Source organism: Chelmon rostratus, chromosome 11 (genome assembly GCF_017976325.1).
Source record: "Chelmon rostratus isolate fCheRos1 chromosome 11, fCheRos1.pri, whole genome shotgun sequence".
Classification (NCBI taxonomy): domain Eukaryota; kingdom Metazoa; phylum Chordata; class Actinopteri; order Chaetodontiformes; family Chaetodontidae; genus Chelmon; species Chelmon rostratus.
Window position 1 is genome coordinate 22511455 of NC_055668.1, and position 19037 is coordinate 22530491.

Below are 19037 nucleotides of genomic sequence, written 5' to 3' on the forward strand. Positions count from 1 at the left end.
GTGTGTCCTGCAAGGAGGTGAATCATGAGGTGAGCAGTGCTGCTGCAGCACATCGGAACAGAAACAAAGGGGAGGCTCCTTTTACATCTTATTTTATCTGCACAACTGGTTAAAACACAGGGGGTGAAAGAAAAAAACGAGAGCGAGAGCAAGAAGAAAAGCAATAAGTTATTGATGTTAAACTGATAAATCTTATATGTGAATACTGGGGAGCATCGCTGGGGGAGAGGTCGACTCGTTGAAAGATCACACTGTGGTCTAGCTGACATGTTACAGGCCTGTAACAGCAACAACCAGTCTCTCCTCGATCAGTCAAAGTTATGATGTCATGCTTGTCCTTAATTTACCTTAATATGGAAAACTATAACTCCACTATATTCTCGTTATCACCCTATGCAATTGGTTTAGAAATGAAAAATCTGGTTGAACAGCTACAACTGAGGTCTGCCTGCAGAAAAGCACCCAGATCCTTCAGAGGGTGCAAAATGACTCCACAACAAACAAAGAAGCAAAACCCTTACGATTATCTGTTGTTATTTGTTAATGGCTAACCTGCTAGCAAACAAATGCTTATTTACATATCCAGCAGACAGATTTGGAGTTTTATGAACAGATTATATAGATTATCAGAACATCAGTATTTCTTTAGCTGCTTCACAGTCCGGTTTGTTCATCCGCTGCTTGGTTATTGTGTGTCTGTGTAGTTTTATGCTAGTAAGGTACAGTAGCATTTAGGCGGCATGTCTAAGCCTTTTTGGGTGAATGTGTCGCTTTGTGTTGTACAATACTCCGCCACGCGGATTTATTAGCCAAAAAACATGAGGGACTCACCTTCTCTGCGGTTCAGCTTAGCAAAGCCTGGCCCATGGCTGCCAGACAACTGTGAGGAGCTTCTGAAGGACGATGGCAGTAGATTGGAGACCAGCGGACTGTGACAAACCTCTGCGAATCACAGAAGGAAGAGGCGATTTTATCTCATATAATTCACAAGAAACAAGTTACCACTGACCATGAACTGTGTTGAATCGTCCTTCCACCTTCAGTCGCCTCACCATAAGAACGCCCTCCTCGATTTCAGTGTTGAAAAGATTTATGGAGCCTAATCATCGATTATTCGGCCTTAAATCAACCTTGAGTAAACAGCTTTTTCACCATAATGAGACCCTGCTCAATAAAAAATACATTGTGTCCTATCTGCTTGAGTTGATTTGGTTGTGTGCAATAATTTGTATTACATTTAACATCTTGGTACAAGTGCATGGTCAGCTTGTACTTACAGATGTGTGTACAATTATGGGCATTCATGTCTAATCTAATAAATTAAATTAGATAAGTTTCTCATTGAAATACACTGCACTGTAAACTCAAATGACCCAGTGGAGCCTTCAGCTGACTCTCTGTTAATGGATGTTTCCTCTGTCCCTGAGAGCCAAATATCTCTGAGAGCTGAGATATCTCTCAGCGAGATTATATTAATGAAGGATCTTGAGCTGTCTTTACTTTGTTTAGTCGAGATTTAATCAGACTTGGCCTCTGCGCTGTGATATTGGATTTCTGCCTGTAAAGGTAACTTACACAGAAAGTTTGACTTTGGTCTCTGTTTCATGGGACTTTGATTTAACTGCCTATTGTTCAGTTAAGTGCTAATTTAACAGTGGTATAATAACATCTCCATGCATGCTAATATTAAGATAGTCATGAGTTAAAACATTATTAATTGATTCAATGAAAACCTGCCATAGTAGCCACTTGTAAGGACTAAATAAGTCTCGTGTCACCTATTTATGTCATGGAAAACCCTCATAAATGACTGTGACACTGTCAGAAAATAAAAGATATGAACAATGCTGTAAAGAAGTAAAACACTCTAAATCACAAGCAAAAGCAATGACATACCGAGAGTAAAACTGGTCAGGAGATCTACTCTTGAAAATGTAAAATGAGTAAAGGGTTGAGCGCACAGATGCAGCTCTGAGTCTCTATTTAATATGTGAGTATTCAGCTCTGAAAGCTCCAAGTCTACATCTGTGCACTAAAAACACACATTGTCGGCAGTCGATGCAGGTGAACACCTCTGGATACTGAAGAGAATATTTGATGATAAAACAGTTAAAAAGCTGTCTACAGACAAGTGAAAGCCATGCAGAGAAGCATCTGAGTTTTAGGTGTGTGCTTCATTAACTGTCTCTGTCCCTGTGTCAGCTGCAGTTTTACAACCATGAGTCAAGGTGCCATCTCATACAGATTTCAGTGACACTATCGATCGTGCTGTCCTCCTGCACCTTCTAGAAACCTGGGTCTTAAGGGAACTACCCTACAAGTGCTACCTTCACACCTGCCCACTAGAACTTTTTTCAATTGTTGTTGCAAAGGCCAGTTCCTCTGTTGCTGATTTTAACTGTGGTGTCCCTCAAGGAGCCACCTTTGGCCCTCTTTTGCTCTCAATACAGTTACATCCTTTAGCCATATCCTCCAGAACTATTGTGTTTCCAAATCATGTTATGCAGATGACACACAGCTTTATGCTCCTCTCTAATCCAATAACTCCAGCAGTTTAGATCATTTCTTTGCCTGCCTCACTGATATAAAATGTTGGATGTCCCACAAGTTTTCATAACTTTATTTTATGATGCCTGTGTTGTTGTTTTTTCCATCTGTGAAGCACTTTGTAACCTTGCTAAGTACTACAAGTTGTCATAACTTTATTTTATGATGCCTGTGTTGTTGTTGTTTTTTCCATCTGTGAAGCACTTTGTAACCTTGTTAAGTACTACGCAAATAAAGCTTGTGATTATTTCTTTATAAGCCTCTTGACATCAGGTTTTTATTCGTCTCCCCTCCTTTGGTTGTGGAATTGTATATAAGTGTTTAATTTTATGTCAAATGAGCTGTGGTAGACACTGAATGCAACACATATATTAAGGACTCAGTGAACTGTAAAAGGTTTTAATATAAGAAGCACCATCTCTTCATGTAAATATTCTCAAACTCTCATTTGGCTGATTAAAAATAAAAAAAAACCTCTGATAGGACTAAGGTGGCAGCTTTCATAATGCACCTGGACCTAGTGCTCCCAGTCTGCCCAGCCCTGCCTGCCAATGACATGAACCTGCAACAGCAAACAAGTAATTAATGCAATCTCTTTTGTGGTTTTCAATAATACAAGAAGCATAAACAGTATTTTACGAGCATGAAGGATAAGACCTCCTTCTGGCCCGGCGTCTGACAGACACAGAGGAGATTGTGGGAGAACTTTACAGGAATAGTGGGACTATTGTAGCTCATGTGGGAGAAATTACTTTCAAAACACATAACAAAAATTCTCTTTGCTTACATTTGGGTCGCTGACTGAAACCAGTGGAGCACAAAATCCCCTGTCACATCAGCAGGAAGTGGAGATAAATGTAGAGTCCAAGCTGAACTGAACTGGGAAAAACTGACTGAATATTGTGAAGGAAATCCTATGAAACATTAAGATATTACATCTTTCTGCTGCATCCCAGGAGCTTTGTCGAAGTCTTTCTTTCAGGGTCTCAATCCAAAATGCACTTACATGTCAGATTAGCTTTTTATCTATTGCAGTCAGGTATTGTATGTGAGATTTACTCCTAATCTTTTAACGGGAGCCGGGTTTGTCACACTTATTTACTTCAGTAGTCAGAGTGGGAGAAGCTTTCAAATTCAGCCTTTTGTGTGTGCAGGTTAATGGCCGTAATTGAGTTCACCTGTCCGTGCTCAGTTTGTGTCCTTTTCTGCTCTGCCGTTGACCAGAACATTAAGAATTGTTATTAATCTCCCAGTAAGGGACTTCCATAAGCAGCATCTGTTTTAGGTCAAAAACTGACTGATGTGTTTTGTCATAACATCTTATTTCTAAATGAAGATGCTCAGCAGTCCTTCTGACTCCTGCTTTATGTCGACTGTGGGACAAATCTCAATCTCATGTTTCAAAAGGTTATAATGGTTGGTTTGATCCACGCGTTCAGAGTTATCTTAAGACAATGAAAAACAGTTAAACCTCCGGATGCTCAACAGATTAAAGGCAAAGAGGAACACTGGAACTCCTCTTGGGACCTCTTAATTAAAAACTGATAAGGATCGTGTTTAGATTCCAGGAATAAAAGAGGTTCTCTTGAGGCCCCTCTCCAGGCATCATGGACTGATTTTTTTTTAACTTCCATAGGCGTAACTTGTTGGTATCTAACTCATGCTTTACTTGTTTTTATCTGAGGGTTTCATTTTGGTTTTTATATGTCTCTTGAGATCCATGCCAGGACCCTGAGGGGGCAAAAAGGTTTTTGAAGGTGTACCACCAGCCTTTTTTTTTTGATTTTTTGTTTCTCTTGTTCTTGGTAAAATCTTTCCAAAAAAAAAAAAAAATTATGACAGAAAAATTTTGCCTGGAACACAACATGAGGGTAGAAATCTTCAAATCTTGTTGTTACACTTAAAACAGAATCCAACAGAATCCACACAGTCCATTGTGAATCCGTTTATGCCTTTGGTTACCACTGTTACCTCCACTCAGCTCAGTTTTTTTTCTGACTTTAGTAGTTTTCTACTTTCAAAGTGTTTTAACACAATTTTAACACACTGCAGAAGTCTTGCAGAGGCACGGGAGTGTTATGGCTGCTAAAGGAGCATTAGCTTGACAGCATTTAGCCTAAACAGAGATATTGTAAATCATTAGTCTTTCCCACTTCGTCGGTTCTCACATCCAGCAGAGTGAGCTTCACCAGGGTGCTCATACACATCCTCTCCTCCACCCCTCTCTCCATCAACAGCATCCAAATTACCATGTCACTGCAATAACACAGTATCCACAACATTCATGATTTAATCAAGCCGATGAGCATCTTCCTCCACTTCAATAAACAACAGCAATCAGGAGATTTACAGGTTCAGAGCTCTTTGAGGGTCCTGGACACATCTGCATCTCTCACAGTGATACCATTAAGCCATGCATCTGTGAGCACTGTAATCACGCCAAGGTTGTGCCCTCAAACATGAACCATAATCCTCAAACAAAAAAACCCTGCACACTCTCAACGACAAAGAAGAGCCAAGGCTGCTCGTCCATCCAATTAAATTTGTATATTTGTTTTAAATATCTGACTAAAGGTCTTTTTCTCAATCAGTTTCAGCTTTTAAGACCTGAAGTAATGTGTACAGTTATGAAATCTATGCCTTTTGACACACTCATTTATGTTTTAATGCAATGTAAGGGTAAAATGAGCAAGAGAGCAGCATAAATAGTGCATGTAATGTACATTTACATGACATATTACATTTTTGTTACGCAGGGTGACATTCTCAGTACATGAAAGCACACTCAGCAAAATCCTCCACCCTTGCTCAGACAAAGACGCTGGAGAATTTCACATTCAGAAATAAAATAATATAATAATAATAATAATATTAATAATAATACCAGGATCTTGGGATTTGTGATTAAGATCATGAAAGCTGTGTAAGCACTGCCACGGGTGGATAAACAATAACTGATGTAATTAAGCAGTGAATGTTTTCCTCCCACTCCTCAAGACCTGTGAATATGTTCAGTCTTGTGCTGTGATTTGTCATTTTTTTCACCACATTTTTGGAAAATAGAGGTGTAGCAGAGCAGCGACTTGCTTCGCCTGAGATGTGATTACTAATTATCGAATTTAGAATCCATGAAGAGAAAACGGAAAAGTTTTCTAGCCCACTTTGACTGAGGATTTTTGAGCCATTAGTTGGGGGCACTGATTTGACTTTGTCTGATTCGGATGAGAGTGATCCCACCCCACTCCAGTTGGAAAAGAAGCCCGTCTGTCAAACAGCTGCTGAGCTGTGAGGATCAGCACATGCATGGACCTGGATGCTTGTTGTTTCCAGCCCTTCATCTGCCAGTCAGAAACAAACCTGCCTGGTATTTTTTTAATATTCTGTTTTCTGAAGCTTATCCAATCAGAAATCAGTCAATAGCTCAATATACAGAATATATACAGTACATACACATGCTGCTCCTGAAGCATATTCTACCAATTTAAAATCTACTAAAATACATCTTATTTAAGAGTTTGTGGCTACGTAGGCATAGCAACATAAAGGGTGTGGATAGATTACATCGACGTTGTATAGTAGAGGCTAACCCAGTGCAGGACACCCTCCTGACACAATAACAGTATTTGCTGCAAGGGTATTAATTTAAATTGCATGATATTGGACAGATGTCTGTGTTCAAACAACCTGCTCATTCTGCAGGTAAAATCTTTGGATGCCCCTCGCTTGCAAAAAGTACATCAAGAACAAAAATAATAAAAAAAAAATCACATTTTCATTCCTTTCCCTGGCTCCAAACAATACATTGCAAAAGCTCATAAACACTCAGAGACCACACAGAGAAACCAAAGAGCGAGAGAAGAAAACACATACAAGCTCAAGGTCCTCATTATGTCCATCTTGATTCGTGCCGCAGATTAAAAAATCCACTGTGCCTCTGCTCCTCAGCACAAACTGTCCGTAGTCTCCTCCCCTGGTGGGAGGGCCTGACCCTCTGCATGGTGGAGAATTCTAACACTGTGAAAGTGTCCACTCTCCACGCAGGAAATTATAAGCAACAGCAAAGTAAGAAGTCTTTCCTGTTGGTGCACCTCTTGTGTCCACTCATGCATGTCTCAAGTGTACTCTCTGCCTCACCCACTTATAATTTAGGACAAGGGCACTGGAAAAACACAGTAGCACCTTGGGAAACATGAGTAGAGGGAGATTTCTGTTCAGTAACCTTACCGGTGTATAGAATCACTAAGTTTGTGCTCTTCTTTGCAGCTGAACTTCTTCTCTTTTGAAGCAGCACCAAAACTTTTTAGAAACAGGAAACATCTGACCATTTACTTTAAATTAAACTTCCAGCCTCTTCAGAGACACTTTTTCCTGCTGTTTTCTGACACCGACACGTATAATTTACAGATTATTGTACTCGTTTGATTACCGAACGAGCGACACTCTGCTGCAGATCCTTTTTACGACCAATTTGCCAGAGTTACCTTTCATCCCATCTACACAGACAGGAAACTGAAAGCCTCACAGCTGCAGTGTTGGAAAGGTTAGAGAATCTGGCTCGTGAAGAGAAAGTTACAGACTTTAATGGCCGACCAAGCGGGGAAAATATGAGTGACATGGTGCCCTTGAACAAGTCATTTCAAAGCCTTACCAGCGGAGTGATGTGGGGATAAAAGGAACAAAACAACAGCAAAACAAATCATCGGTTCATTGGTGGAAAAGCTTGTGTTTGGTCACTGTTTAATATTCAGAATTTAAAAAAACATTAAACTCATTTAACACTGAATCCAATGTATAATTTGTCTCCAAAATAGCTGGTGGCTACTAGTTAATGACATGAACAACAACATGATATTTTGTCACAGCAGGTGACTTTTTCTCATTTCAAACACATTTTGCTTTTTCTCGTTCGGGCAAAAAGTCTTCAGGCTTTTCCATTTAGTCAATTCACAGGATGGAATAATGTGCATCCCATCAGTAAGAAACATTTCAACAACAAACGCTGCATTGCGCCAACAGAAGAACTTACACTATGCAGTACTCAAGTGAAAACAACAGCACGGACTGCACCTCTTTATCCGTGCTGTTGAGGCCAGCTGGTCTCTGTACAATCCAGGTTTGTACAACGCACACCTCGTGCACTCATTTAGCCTCCACCAGCACTGCAGCAGCCTGAATTATACATAAACATCAACGACAGACGGTGTGTGTGTGTGTGTGTGTGTGTGGTGCAGGTCAGTGACACGTGACCGCCTCATTTCACCGCCAACGCTGGCGCTGCGTTCACGCCTCATCATGGCCTCTGCCCAGCAGAAACGTTACAACATAATCACCTGTTGAGGAGTTCTGCACTGTTAGTCAACACCTCCTTCTCCTGTCTTACACTATTGATTCCTGAAGCAGTGTGTCTCAGGTAGATCAGCGTCCATATTAAGCTATTGAGCACTTCTAGAGCTGGCAGGCATTCAGCGTCACACACGAGCACGCTTCAGAAGACACGCAGGACTGAACCCAGACTTTCTGTTTGAAGGACAAACTCCTGAACTTCACCCCGCCGCCTCTAATTTACTCCAAGATCCCCTGCAAAATGCAACTGTTTGCAACTGATGATTGATGATAATTATGACATAGTTTATAATAGTTAGTAGAATCAATGACACTACTCCAGGAAAAATCCTAATATTCTAATTACTGTCTAAGCTGAGATTCTGGCTGTAGTTTGTGTTACAGTTTGTTTGAGCTCAGCATAACATTTTTATAAATATGCAAAGCTTAGCTTATGCATATTTAACAACATTTCCCTCTGTGGAGCAGAGAGAAATTTACAAGGATGCAATGACAGTGGCGCAGACACTTTCCCTGAAATAGTTATGAAGTACATTTCCATTTTTGGAGAGGTGTTATAGTATGAAGTTGCTGAAAAAGCCTTTCAGCATTTTCATCACATTTAACTTGAATGGTTCCTTTATGCCACTCAGAGGATCAGACCGCGTGTGCTTCTTCATCTTTGTTTTCATGTTTTTTCTGACATGCATGATGTGAGGAACTAATTTGATCAGACAGATAGATTTTTCAATATGGCAGTGGAATCTTTGATGCTTCCATTTGCAGCCATGGCTGTCAGCGCTTTAACAGATTTTATGATTAGTACAAACAGTCCTCTGTTTTGTGCAGCCTGTCCTCACCAGAAAAATGCCTGAATAGGTTGTCTGTGGAAGTTATTACAACCCATATTTATGTTTATTGTTGGGCGGCGACTTCAAGTGGCTGTGGGTAGTAGTGACGGGTGGAAAGTAGGAAGTGACATAGTATAAAGAGCAACAAAGTCCACATATGGAGGAAGGTGGGTGGTTGGACGGGTAAAATAAACACAGGACTTTTCACCCAGGGGACAGCTGTTCATGGCCCGTGTGAAACTGAAGCGCTGACTTTTTAAACTTGTGTAGCATAAGTAACTAATGTTTTTGCAACCCAAACCATGATCATAACCTGCAACCGCTCGTCTATCTATATAATAATAATTATAATAATAATAATAATAATAATAAACAAATAAGGTGCTTTACAAGAGTAAAGCCTAACATAAATAAGACAGAATGGACGTAAAACAGATTAAAAATGAATGTAAAATTAGATGGAGAATAAAACCCACTTCATAATGATCATAAGGATGAAATTAAAAATAAAGACAATGCATAAAACCACAGAGCAAAATAATATGTATGAGGACATTTTGTGCTTTTCCTGTGTGTGAGCATGACACAGAGCTAAAGAACAGCAAAAGAGCAGTTGAAATGATACGAGTCGTGATTAACGTTACAGATGGGTTGTAGATTTGCCACCGATCGCCTGCCAGCTGCAGGGCTGCTGCTCTGTAACTGCCTCTGACCTGAAGCACCCTCAAAACGAGGTGAGGAGAAAGTTAGAGAAAAACTCTGGTACTCGAGGAGCTGCAGGTGCGCTCCGCTCCTTCTCTGCTGTCTCTTACATCTCATTAACCGAGTCATTAAATTGCTCATCAGATACCTTATCGCTTCTGCATCTCAAAGGCTTCGACTCAGCCTCGTCCTGTGGCGTTCAATGTCAGCTACGGCTTTAATGCCAATGACGTTTCTTCTGCGCTCTGCATCTGATCTGATGATCCCCTGCGGTAGCCTGGAGTGAAAGAGGGAACAGATTCAATCTGAAGGAATATGGAGACAGCTCCAGTATGTTGCATGTCATCATGTTTGTTAAATTCTGCCCAGGATTCCTCAAATTCCCCCGAATCCTGAACGCACCGTATCAGCACCTTCATCACCTTCCTCCTTTTTCTTCATGATTGTCATCTTAGTCTTCTTTGTATGTGTCAACTCTTTCCTCCTCATCATCATCTTTATCTTCTTTATCATCACCATATTCGTCTTCATCATCTACTTCTTCATCATTTTTTTCTTCTTCTTTATCAGCATGATAGTCATGATGATGATCATCATCACATTCTTCATCTGCGTCTAGTCTTTCTTCTTTATTTCCATCGTCTTCATCATCTTCTTTATCAACATCACCATCATCATCATTCTATTCTTTATTATCTCCTCCATCTAAATTTTCATCATCATCATCATCATCGCCATCACCATCATTCTTTGTCTTCTTTCTCCTTCTTCTTCATTATCATCATCTTCTCTCTGTCTCCTTTAAGATTTTCATTATCGTCGTCATTATCATTCTACTCTTCTTTTCTATCAACTTCTTCTTTATCTTCATTGTCGTCATCATCATCATCTACTCCATCTACTTTTTCATTACCATTATTCTTCGTCTTCTTCATTGTCATGAAGTATTCTCCTTCTCCTCATCATCATTCTATTGTCCTTTACTGTCTACTTGTTGTCTTCTTCATCTTCATTGTCATCATCGTCATCTCCTCACTGTCTCCTTCAAAAGCTTCATCATCAGCATCTCCATCATACTTCTTCATTATCATTAACATCAGCTTTTTCTCTTTATCTTCTTCATCATCGCTGTCATCATCCTCTTCTCCTAACCGGTGGATTTATTTATATATTGATGAATCATTTCACCTGCATCCTGCATCCTTCGTCAGGAGTTCAGAGCTTCAGCATCAGATCAGCATTCTTGTAGCTTGTAGCTGTTTCTCACTTGTCCACCATGAGGGTTTGAATCCTTAAAGCTGCAACTCACCGCCGCACCTACAACCTGCGCTGCTTCAATCCAGCCCAAACCAGGACCCAGAGTGACGGAGCACAGTGACCTTAGCAGAGTTTGACAGATTCTCGGATCAACCACAACTCATCTGAAGTGATGACAGGGCCGCGTGATGAATGAGTGTGTGTGTTTATGGAGCCAGGGCTCCAGAGGGACTGGCCTTCGGCAAATATCGATGCGTCACAAACTCAGATGGATGGACTGCAGGCCTCAGGTTTAGCACTTAACTACTTGTCCCTGGGTTAATAAATCTAGATTCTTGACTGACGGTTACAAGTTTACCCCGACGTCCGCTGCCGCCGTAATGTAGCCTTGACTTCATCAGATGGCATTCATGGCTCCTCTTCTCTGAACACACATTTTCATAAATGACACTAAAGAAGAAATATGAGAGAGGGGCTCTCTTCAGCTTTCTCTCACTTTTTCCATCCCTGCTGTCACAAACTCCAATGCCTCATGAATCATAAAGGACAGGTGAGGTTTTACAGGGAACTACACAACATATTCACCCAAATTATGCATTATATCCACAGGTTTGTGTTCCTCTCAAGACATCCAGCTCATTGAACAATATTAAATTCTATATTCTGTCTGAAACAGGCTCAGTTCCAAGAACCATTGATGTTTATTAAAATAAATCTCTAAGTCTGGAGTGGATGGCCAACGCTGTCTGCTAAAGCAAACTTTAACCTGCATCATCAATGATTAGCATCCGATGATCAAACCTGGGGTAACATCCAGTGGGAAACAACAATTTGTGATTAATAACCCCCTTCAGTCTGTATCTAGTTTACATCTCCTTATCATTGTACAATGCAAACTTGAAATTAACCTGAAGCCATAAATAATAAGACACAGATATTATCATGAAGTCTGCAAAAGATTAGATTTTTTTCTTCAAGCTCAGCAAGTTTAAACCAAATTAAATTAAAGCTTCATGACTGTGCAGATGCATTTTTGGCACTTTTACCACTTCATCCTCACGCCGTCAACTTTGTGACGTGGTTGCAGTTTATGAAGGTTTAGAATTAAAACTACTTGGTTAGTTTTAGGAAAAGATTCTTGGCTAAAATAAGGACACTGTGATGCAACATAAGTTCGTCATGCAACTTAAAACGGTTTCATGCAGGACATGAACAGCTTCTCCTGGATGAAAGTCTGGTGTTTGTTTGACCCATCCATCCAACCGACCTTCCTGCATATGTAGACTATCTTGCTCTTTATACTATGTCTCCCTGACTTCCTGCTTTGCTCCTCCCATCATAATTACTCTGGCTACTAGAGGTCACCACCTAATGAACAGGAGAAATAACCCACTTGCAAAGTCGTCGTACACGGCTCAGCTACGACCAAAATACATTTACTGTCAACATAATGAGGAAATGCTATTTCTCTTACGTCAACTTGAATGTTGCCACAAACTTTCATGGCATGAAACAATAAATATATTTAAATATGTGCCGCTTTGGACCTAACTGCTGCAAAACACAAGAAGAAGAACATTTTCTAGTAAGAAACATAAACATTAATTTGATTGGAAAGGCCAAATTTTTAAAATATTCTGAATAGTTTGGCTGATCGCTGGTCCATACATTGATATATTTATTAAAACACTGCTGTGATGTTCAGCTCATGCTGTCACACAGTCTGAATCATGCAAACCTTTTTCTCTTATCAGTCTGCTTACCGCTCCATAAGGTTGTCCAGGAGAAAAGCCTTTCTTGTCTTTCTTGTGTCCACTGTTATTCTCAAAACTAGATAGGATCATTTATCTTACACTGGTTCATTCTTTTGCTCTTTATTTCTCCTAAAAGGGAGGGTTAAGAGAAATCCAGTCAGAATTCAGTAATAAGAAGAATTATTTCTGATGAGACAAAGAAAAGACTATCGTCAGCAGCAAAATTTTCCTCTGGGCGAAGAAAACTGATCCTCTGAAGGGAGAAGAGAAGATATTCGGCGCCCTGTGTGCAGACGCCATCAGAGAGGGATAGAATCTGGATGATTGGCACAAAATTAAACGCATTTTTATTATCCTTTCACAATCACACACTCCAGATATTCTTTTCCATCTGATGCCGGCTGATTTCTGCAAGACTGCACGTTCAAGTGAATAATAATAATAATAGACTGGTGGTAGTGATGTGATAGTTTAGTGGTTTATTGGTCCCTACCTACGAGGAGCACAGACCACACGGATACAGAACAGTCCTGCTGGAGCTGGTGGGGCTCAGAGTTTTGCTCATAAACATTTCTCTTCTCACTTACTGTACATGCTCCCGCAGCGGTTTCTGTCAAAGCACTCAGGACCAGGCCTCAAAATAATGCCGATGTCATGAAATTACTGACCTCCATTTGTGAAAAGTGAGTGAAAAGCTTTTTCCCTTCATGGAAAGATTACAGAGACAGGCAGTAGTTTCACGTTAAAATGGGGCCATTTGTCTTCAACTCCTACAATCAATGTTCATTAGAGGCAAAAAACACAAAGAGCAAAAGTTTTTTCTTTTGTTAACGTGAGCAAAACCTTTATTCTCACCCAAATTGGTTTTAGTGGCTAACAAGTTTGAAGTTACTAATCTATACTATGCTCGTACTTCTATGCTGTGACACAGCATGTGATCTGTGTGTATCTTAGTCATTTACCATATTCTCTAACTTTAACCACAGGCAGTTTAGTAGCCTACAGCCTTAGCTTTCAGGTGCTGTGTGAGTCTCGCTAACATCTAAATATCATTTAGTCTCTTGCTGAATAACCAAACACTCCAGAATCTACAGCTACAGCAAACGATTCCTACTTTCAAACAGCTCTGGGACCAGATCAGCTGACTGAACGTCTCTCCTCGGAGACTGGTGACTGGAAGTGAGTCATCTGTTATCTGATCAGGTGCACACACAAGCACACTAGCCACATTTGTAGGCTTTATGTGTACACACTCACACACTCTGGCATGCACACTCACACACTCACTTGTTTCTATTACTTTTGAGGACATTACATAGACTTACATTCATTTCCTGGTGAAGCATAACCATAACCACTACAGGTTTAACCCTTACCCAAGTCCTCACCCTAAAATGTCATGATTTATGTGATGAGTGACTGTGTAAACAGATTAACGTCCCCACAATGTGACATACATCCACAGACAGACACACACACACACACAAACACACACGCCGCGGTGCTGCTTTGCTGCTTAGCATTCGCTAGCTCTCCTCGCATAATGTTCACACATGGTTCTGGCCGTTGTATCTCAGGATGCACACACACACACACATACACGCACACACACACACACACACACACACACACACACACACACACACAAGCATGTACTGGCAAACGGGTTCAGAGAGCAGCAGTATTATCTTTCATTAGTCTGCAATTAAAACAGACACTCCACTGACTCCAAATCAGCTGAGAGAAGAGATAACAGTCCCGTGGAGGACTTATGCAACCACACTGGAGAAGCACGGAGAGAAAGAACGAAAAGTCTCTTGCGCCTCTCTTTTGTGTGTCTAAAGTCGTGTGTGAATTTGCTCTGACAGACACAGCAGACTGGAAGTGCACTTTGCCTCATCAGAAGCACTCTCTGCATGTCAGCAGCGCGTCTCCTTATTGCTTATGCTTTTGAGGGAGCATTGTGCAGATAATTGGGGGAGATAAGTGGCTGTGCATTCACAGCTGGACCAACCAGGTTCACACAATTTGCTTGGACCAATTTCGTGTGGAAAATTGCACGTCTTTGAGGTGCAGGTCCAAACAAGCGTGCATGTGTCAATGAGGGTGGCTGTGGTTGGAGAAATTACTCTTTTTCATTTTAAAGACTAAAGAAGAGGACAAAACAACCACTAAAAAAGTCTAAAAAAATCTTTTAAAGTCAAATAAAAAATCATAATCAAAAAAGAAATAAGAATAGAATTAGAAAAATTGGAAACATGCTATAATCACATATACATTCTACGCACACCACACACCCACGGTTCACCTCCTCAGGACTGTGTGGGTGTGTATAGACTGTTTGACTGATTATTCCCTGATTCAGTTGTTGTTTCAGTTCTTCCTGTAGAGGCTTGGTGATGTAGTGACTAGTTACAAGACTAGCTGGCGAACTGCAGTGGCTGTTGAGCTAATTGCTATCATACTACTTAGCTGGGAACAACAGCTCAGCCAGTTCAAGAGACGTATTTGGACCGTATTTAGGTGTCCTTACTCTGCACACCGTGTCTATTTTATGCAACATCTTAAATAAATCTGATGCTGCAACACGGCTAATCTGATTATTAAGACTGGTGCCCCACAGGGATGTGTTTTGTCTCAACTGTTACACTCACTTTACAGAAATGACTGTTTCCCACAGAGATATTTAAGTTTGCTGAGAATGCACATTGGCAGGACTAATCTCTAATCTCAGGACTAATTAAAAAACAGCTTACAGACAAAAGGTTTTATCCCTGGTGGACCGATGTGCAGCCAACAACTTAGAGCTGAATGTCTCTGAAAAGATAAAAAAAAGCAGTGGTGGTGGGCTTCTCTAAGAGTCACAGCAGCCGCCGTGATACAGGAAATTCCGCAGGTGGAGCATTACAAATTCTTGGCCAACAACCTCCTCTTCTTCAAAGTGGGAAGTCAGCACCGCTGAAATCGGCTGAAAAAATTCTGTAAATCACAGGAAGGTATGACGCAATGTTGTGCTGGGATAGACAGCACCCTTATCACAGCTCAGCCCAAGACTGGAAACACCTGGACAGAACAGTACGCAAGGCATCAAAATCACCATTGCTGAGATGTACACAATTACACAAAGTTTAATGGTGTAGATCTCAGGTTTATTTCTAGCCCGGACCCTTTGCAGCATGCCATCTCCGTCTCCCCTGCCTTTCCTGTCTCTCTCCAGCCATCATAATCATAATAATACAGCAGAAAAAGAAAAAAAACTTGACGTACAATGCCAAATCACCGCAGGCCGGCACCTGCACTGTTTTGATAAGACGTTTATAGTTTGCATTTGACTGCATTCATCTCAGCGTCCTAGCTAGACATCACCTGTATCAGCACCATCTCCTCCCTCCACCCGCTCCGCTCGGAGCTTCTTCTGCTGTTCTACAGCCATAAATTCATTAAAGAGCAATTTATACAGCACATTATTTCTTGTCTGAGCGGGGTGATCTCAGAGAAATCCCACCACTAAACTGCAACTGAGCCCTCCTGCACTCGCACAACGCACCTGAAGGCAGCCACAGGTGCTGATTGAGCTGCTGCTATCAGGAGGAAACAACGCAAATTGAATTAAATACTCTAATTCAGTCTGTGTGTTCAAGAGTAGCCCAGAGCAACTAATGTAGATATGTAGGAAATATGTAAAGCGTAAATATGTAGGATGATGTTTCAGTCAACGACTTGCAGTAACTTTCTACTTCACACCTGCAGTAAGAAGTTACACACATTCCCAAACGCATCCAATTAGCCTCTGAGCTTTCTGTTTCTCCCCAGCTCTGTTTCAATGTTACTGTCCACAGCTGCTTTGCCAAGTGCTGCTCTGGCATCGAAGACAAAGTCCCCACCTTTTCAAGTTTCAGGATGCTCCAATCCCCAGCACCTCCCCATACCTGCATTTTTAATGATACACGACTTTGCTTCGCGGTACGGCATATGGCCTCCCCTCCAGATGTTTCTGTTGTATGTCAGCTCTAATTATCTAGTGCAGGTGTCTCTAATGTGATTCCACGGTTCATAATAAGGTTATCAGCCCATTTCATGAACAGATCTGTACTTAGATTTATTTTTATGACTATAGATTTATGTGTTTGCCTTTTTTTATATCTCTTTCTAAAATTTCCACTTAATCTTCATAAAATTTGATTCTAGTGAAAAGGTTTTCAAATCCTGTCCATTTTCTGCATAATCCTACAAAACTCAATGGCATTGTGCCTAAAGGTGGTGCTACAGCAGCAGGATGACTTCTATTGGCCTTAAGTCAGTGGTCATGATCGTGAGTCACTTGAAAGTTTGTACAGTACATCACTGCACAAAGCTCTAAAGCACCCTTACTCTGTCGGCCAACAAGAATATCGATATTGGAGAGTTCTAGAAACTCCACATGAGGGGGCGTCGCGCCTTTTCTTTCTTCCTTTTTCCTCAAGGTTTCTTTATGAAGAAAACCCAGGTTGGTCATGACTGACTTGTCAGCCATTAGAGGGTTCAAACATCGTACCACAGAACGGTCTCTCCAGCCACTCCACCCACTGCTTTCCCTGTAAGTACACGGCTGCTTCGGTGCCGAGCAAGGTCACCGTGACCGGCTGCAGAAACAGAAACATCTGCCCTCTCACGACAGTTTTACCTATTTTGTTCAGTCTGATAAATAGCTTGAGTCAGACCTTGCCTGTGGCACTGGCTCAGCACTAACACAAAGTCAAATAAAGTGTGGAGAGAGGTCTGGGCATCGGAGAGTATTAAGTGGATGATGTAGTGTATGTTTGCTCTCTAACAGGGCAAAAAGGGATTTAAGCACTGCTTACTGATTTGAGAGACAGCTGCAATGTCTTGTCTTTTGTTTTGGTTCTGCAGAGTCCAAAGTATTTCCTTCAGGGCATAGAAATCTCTTTATCTCCTTTATTTTACTCTTTCAAAGCCCGTAATGTCAGCGTGTCTCTCACCAGCAGCTGTTGTCTGTCAAGGGGAATATAAACCTGACGCTGTAATAACTACCATTTATCTGTCTGTCCCTACTCTGCCCACACGGGATCCCCGGTGGCATCCGATTCCCTCAAATGTTTAATAAATCTTATTTTCCCGGAGATGTTGACTGAGAATACATTTTAATACAGCATCAGCCTCATGATAGACAAACATTTACCATCTGACACCCACTTTATTAGGCTGTGTTAGCAGCATCGCCACTGATACACACATGTAAACACTTCCTATTTGAAATGATCCTTCTGTTGACATTTCCATCAATACCGTTTATGATCAGGATCCCAAATGGAGCATAAATTATGTTGCAGGCTTTTGTGACTTTTTGGGATAATTCTTTTTTAATTGCAATTTTCCATTGAAACCGGGAACTCGGATTACACACATACCACCACCAATCCTCTGAAAAGTTTAATACTGTATGCAAAGAAATTGGACACGGATATGAAATTGTTAAAAAACTGAAATTTAAAAAGGAAAAGTGCATGAAAAGAAAAACTAAAAGCTCACAGAAAATCCTGCCACAAAAGAAAATTAGAAAAAAAATCAAGTTGACAGAAAAAAAATATAACATGGAAAAAAAATAAGTATTTTAGCCTCATGTTTGCTTTTGACCACAATAAAGCAGAGACAGGTGAAGAGTCTCCGTCCTTCTGGTGGTCATTCTCTTCTCTGCGATCAACACTGAATGAATTCTGGCATCAAAACCTCTGAGAGAAAATGAATTATGAATAACTAAATCACAAAAACCTTCTCTGATAAGAGTGATTCCCTGCTTCACATTCATGCACTGACACTTCAAAGCGCCACCACAGACTTCTGCAGCCTGTGCAGCTCCACCAGAGCAGGAGAGGCTTGAGTGCCTTGCTCAAGGGCAACTGTTTAATAGGCTGAGTGAGAGGAAAGTGTTCCTCATTCACTTTCCCCACTCACATGCTTCCTACACCGACTCCCACTGCCCGTTAAATAACAGTGCATGGGGAACTGTGCATAAAATGTATGAAAGAAATCAACGAAAAGATGCCTTTCGAAATCAGTTAATCCATAACATGCAACTAAGTTTTTACAGAGAGAGAAAATACCTGTGCGATCAGTAACTCCTGCCTGCTTTCTTGCTGTAGAAGGAAAAAGAGCGACACTTTTTCCAACATTTAAAATGTAAGGTGATCAGCACTCAGATCAGCAGCCCAACATCTGATCTCTCCTCTCACCCAAAATAAAAAATGTCACTCCACTCACCTCCTCCTGTTGCCCAGTGCGAGCTGAAAAGTATCAGGACGACCTGTGTAATAATCCCCTGGACTTTTTCACTCCAGAGATCCATGATGAAGTGGAAGGATGCTGCAGAGAAGCCCACCAGGTGAAGGAGGGAGATAGTCTGCCTCTCCTCTCCTCTCTACTCCTCTCCACTCCTCCGCCTCCTCCACACTCTCACACTTTCCAGATCCCTGATGAATTTTGCACTTCTGCGCCTGCAGCGCTCAGCATCAACATCCGCCTGGCTCCACGGCGATGACAGCAGAGGCAAGAGGCTACTTTCTGTTTGGCTGCACTCTGCAGAGGGAGGGGAAGGAGGAGAGAGAGG

The 19037-nt window shown here is 41.2% G+C and overlaps 1 protein-coding gene across 1 annotated transcript in view; it reads right to left on the bottom strand.

Annotated features, from left to right (window-relative positions):
• LOC121613566 (contactin-associated protein-like 4) overlaps positions 1–18776 on the bottom strand; it is a 66223-nt gene extending 47447 nt beyond the window's left edge. Inside the window, exons 1-2 of the mRNA XM_041947019.1 lie at positions 18692–18776; positions 832–942 (exon numbers count right to left, since the gene is read on the bottom strand). Coding sequence (XP_041802953.1) covers positions 832–942; positions 18692–18776 — 196 coding nt within the window. The remainder of the gene's footprint in view (positions 1–831; positions 943–18691) is intronic.
• Positions 18777–19037: the final 261 nt, after the last annotated feature.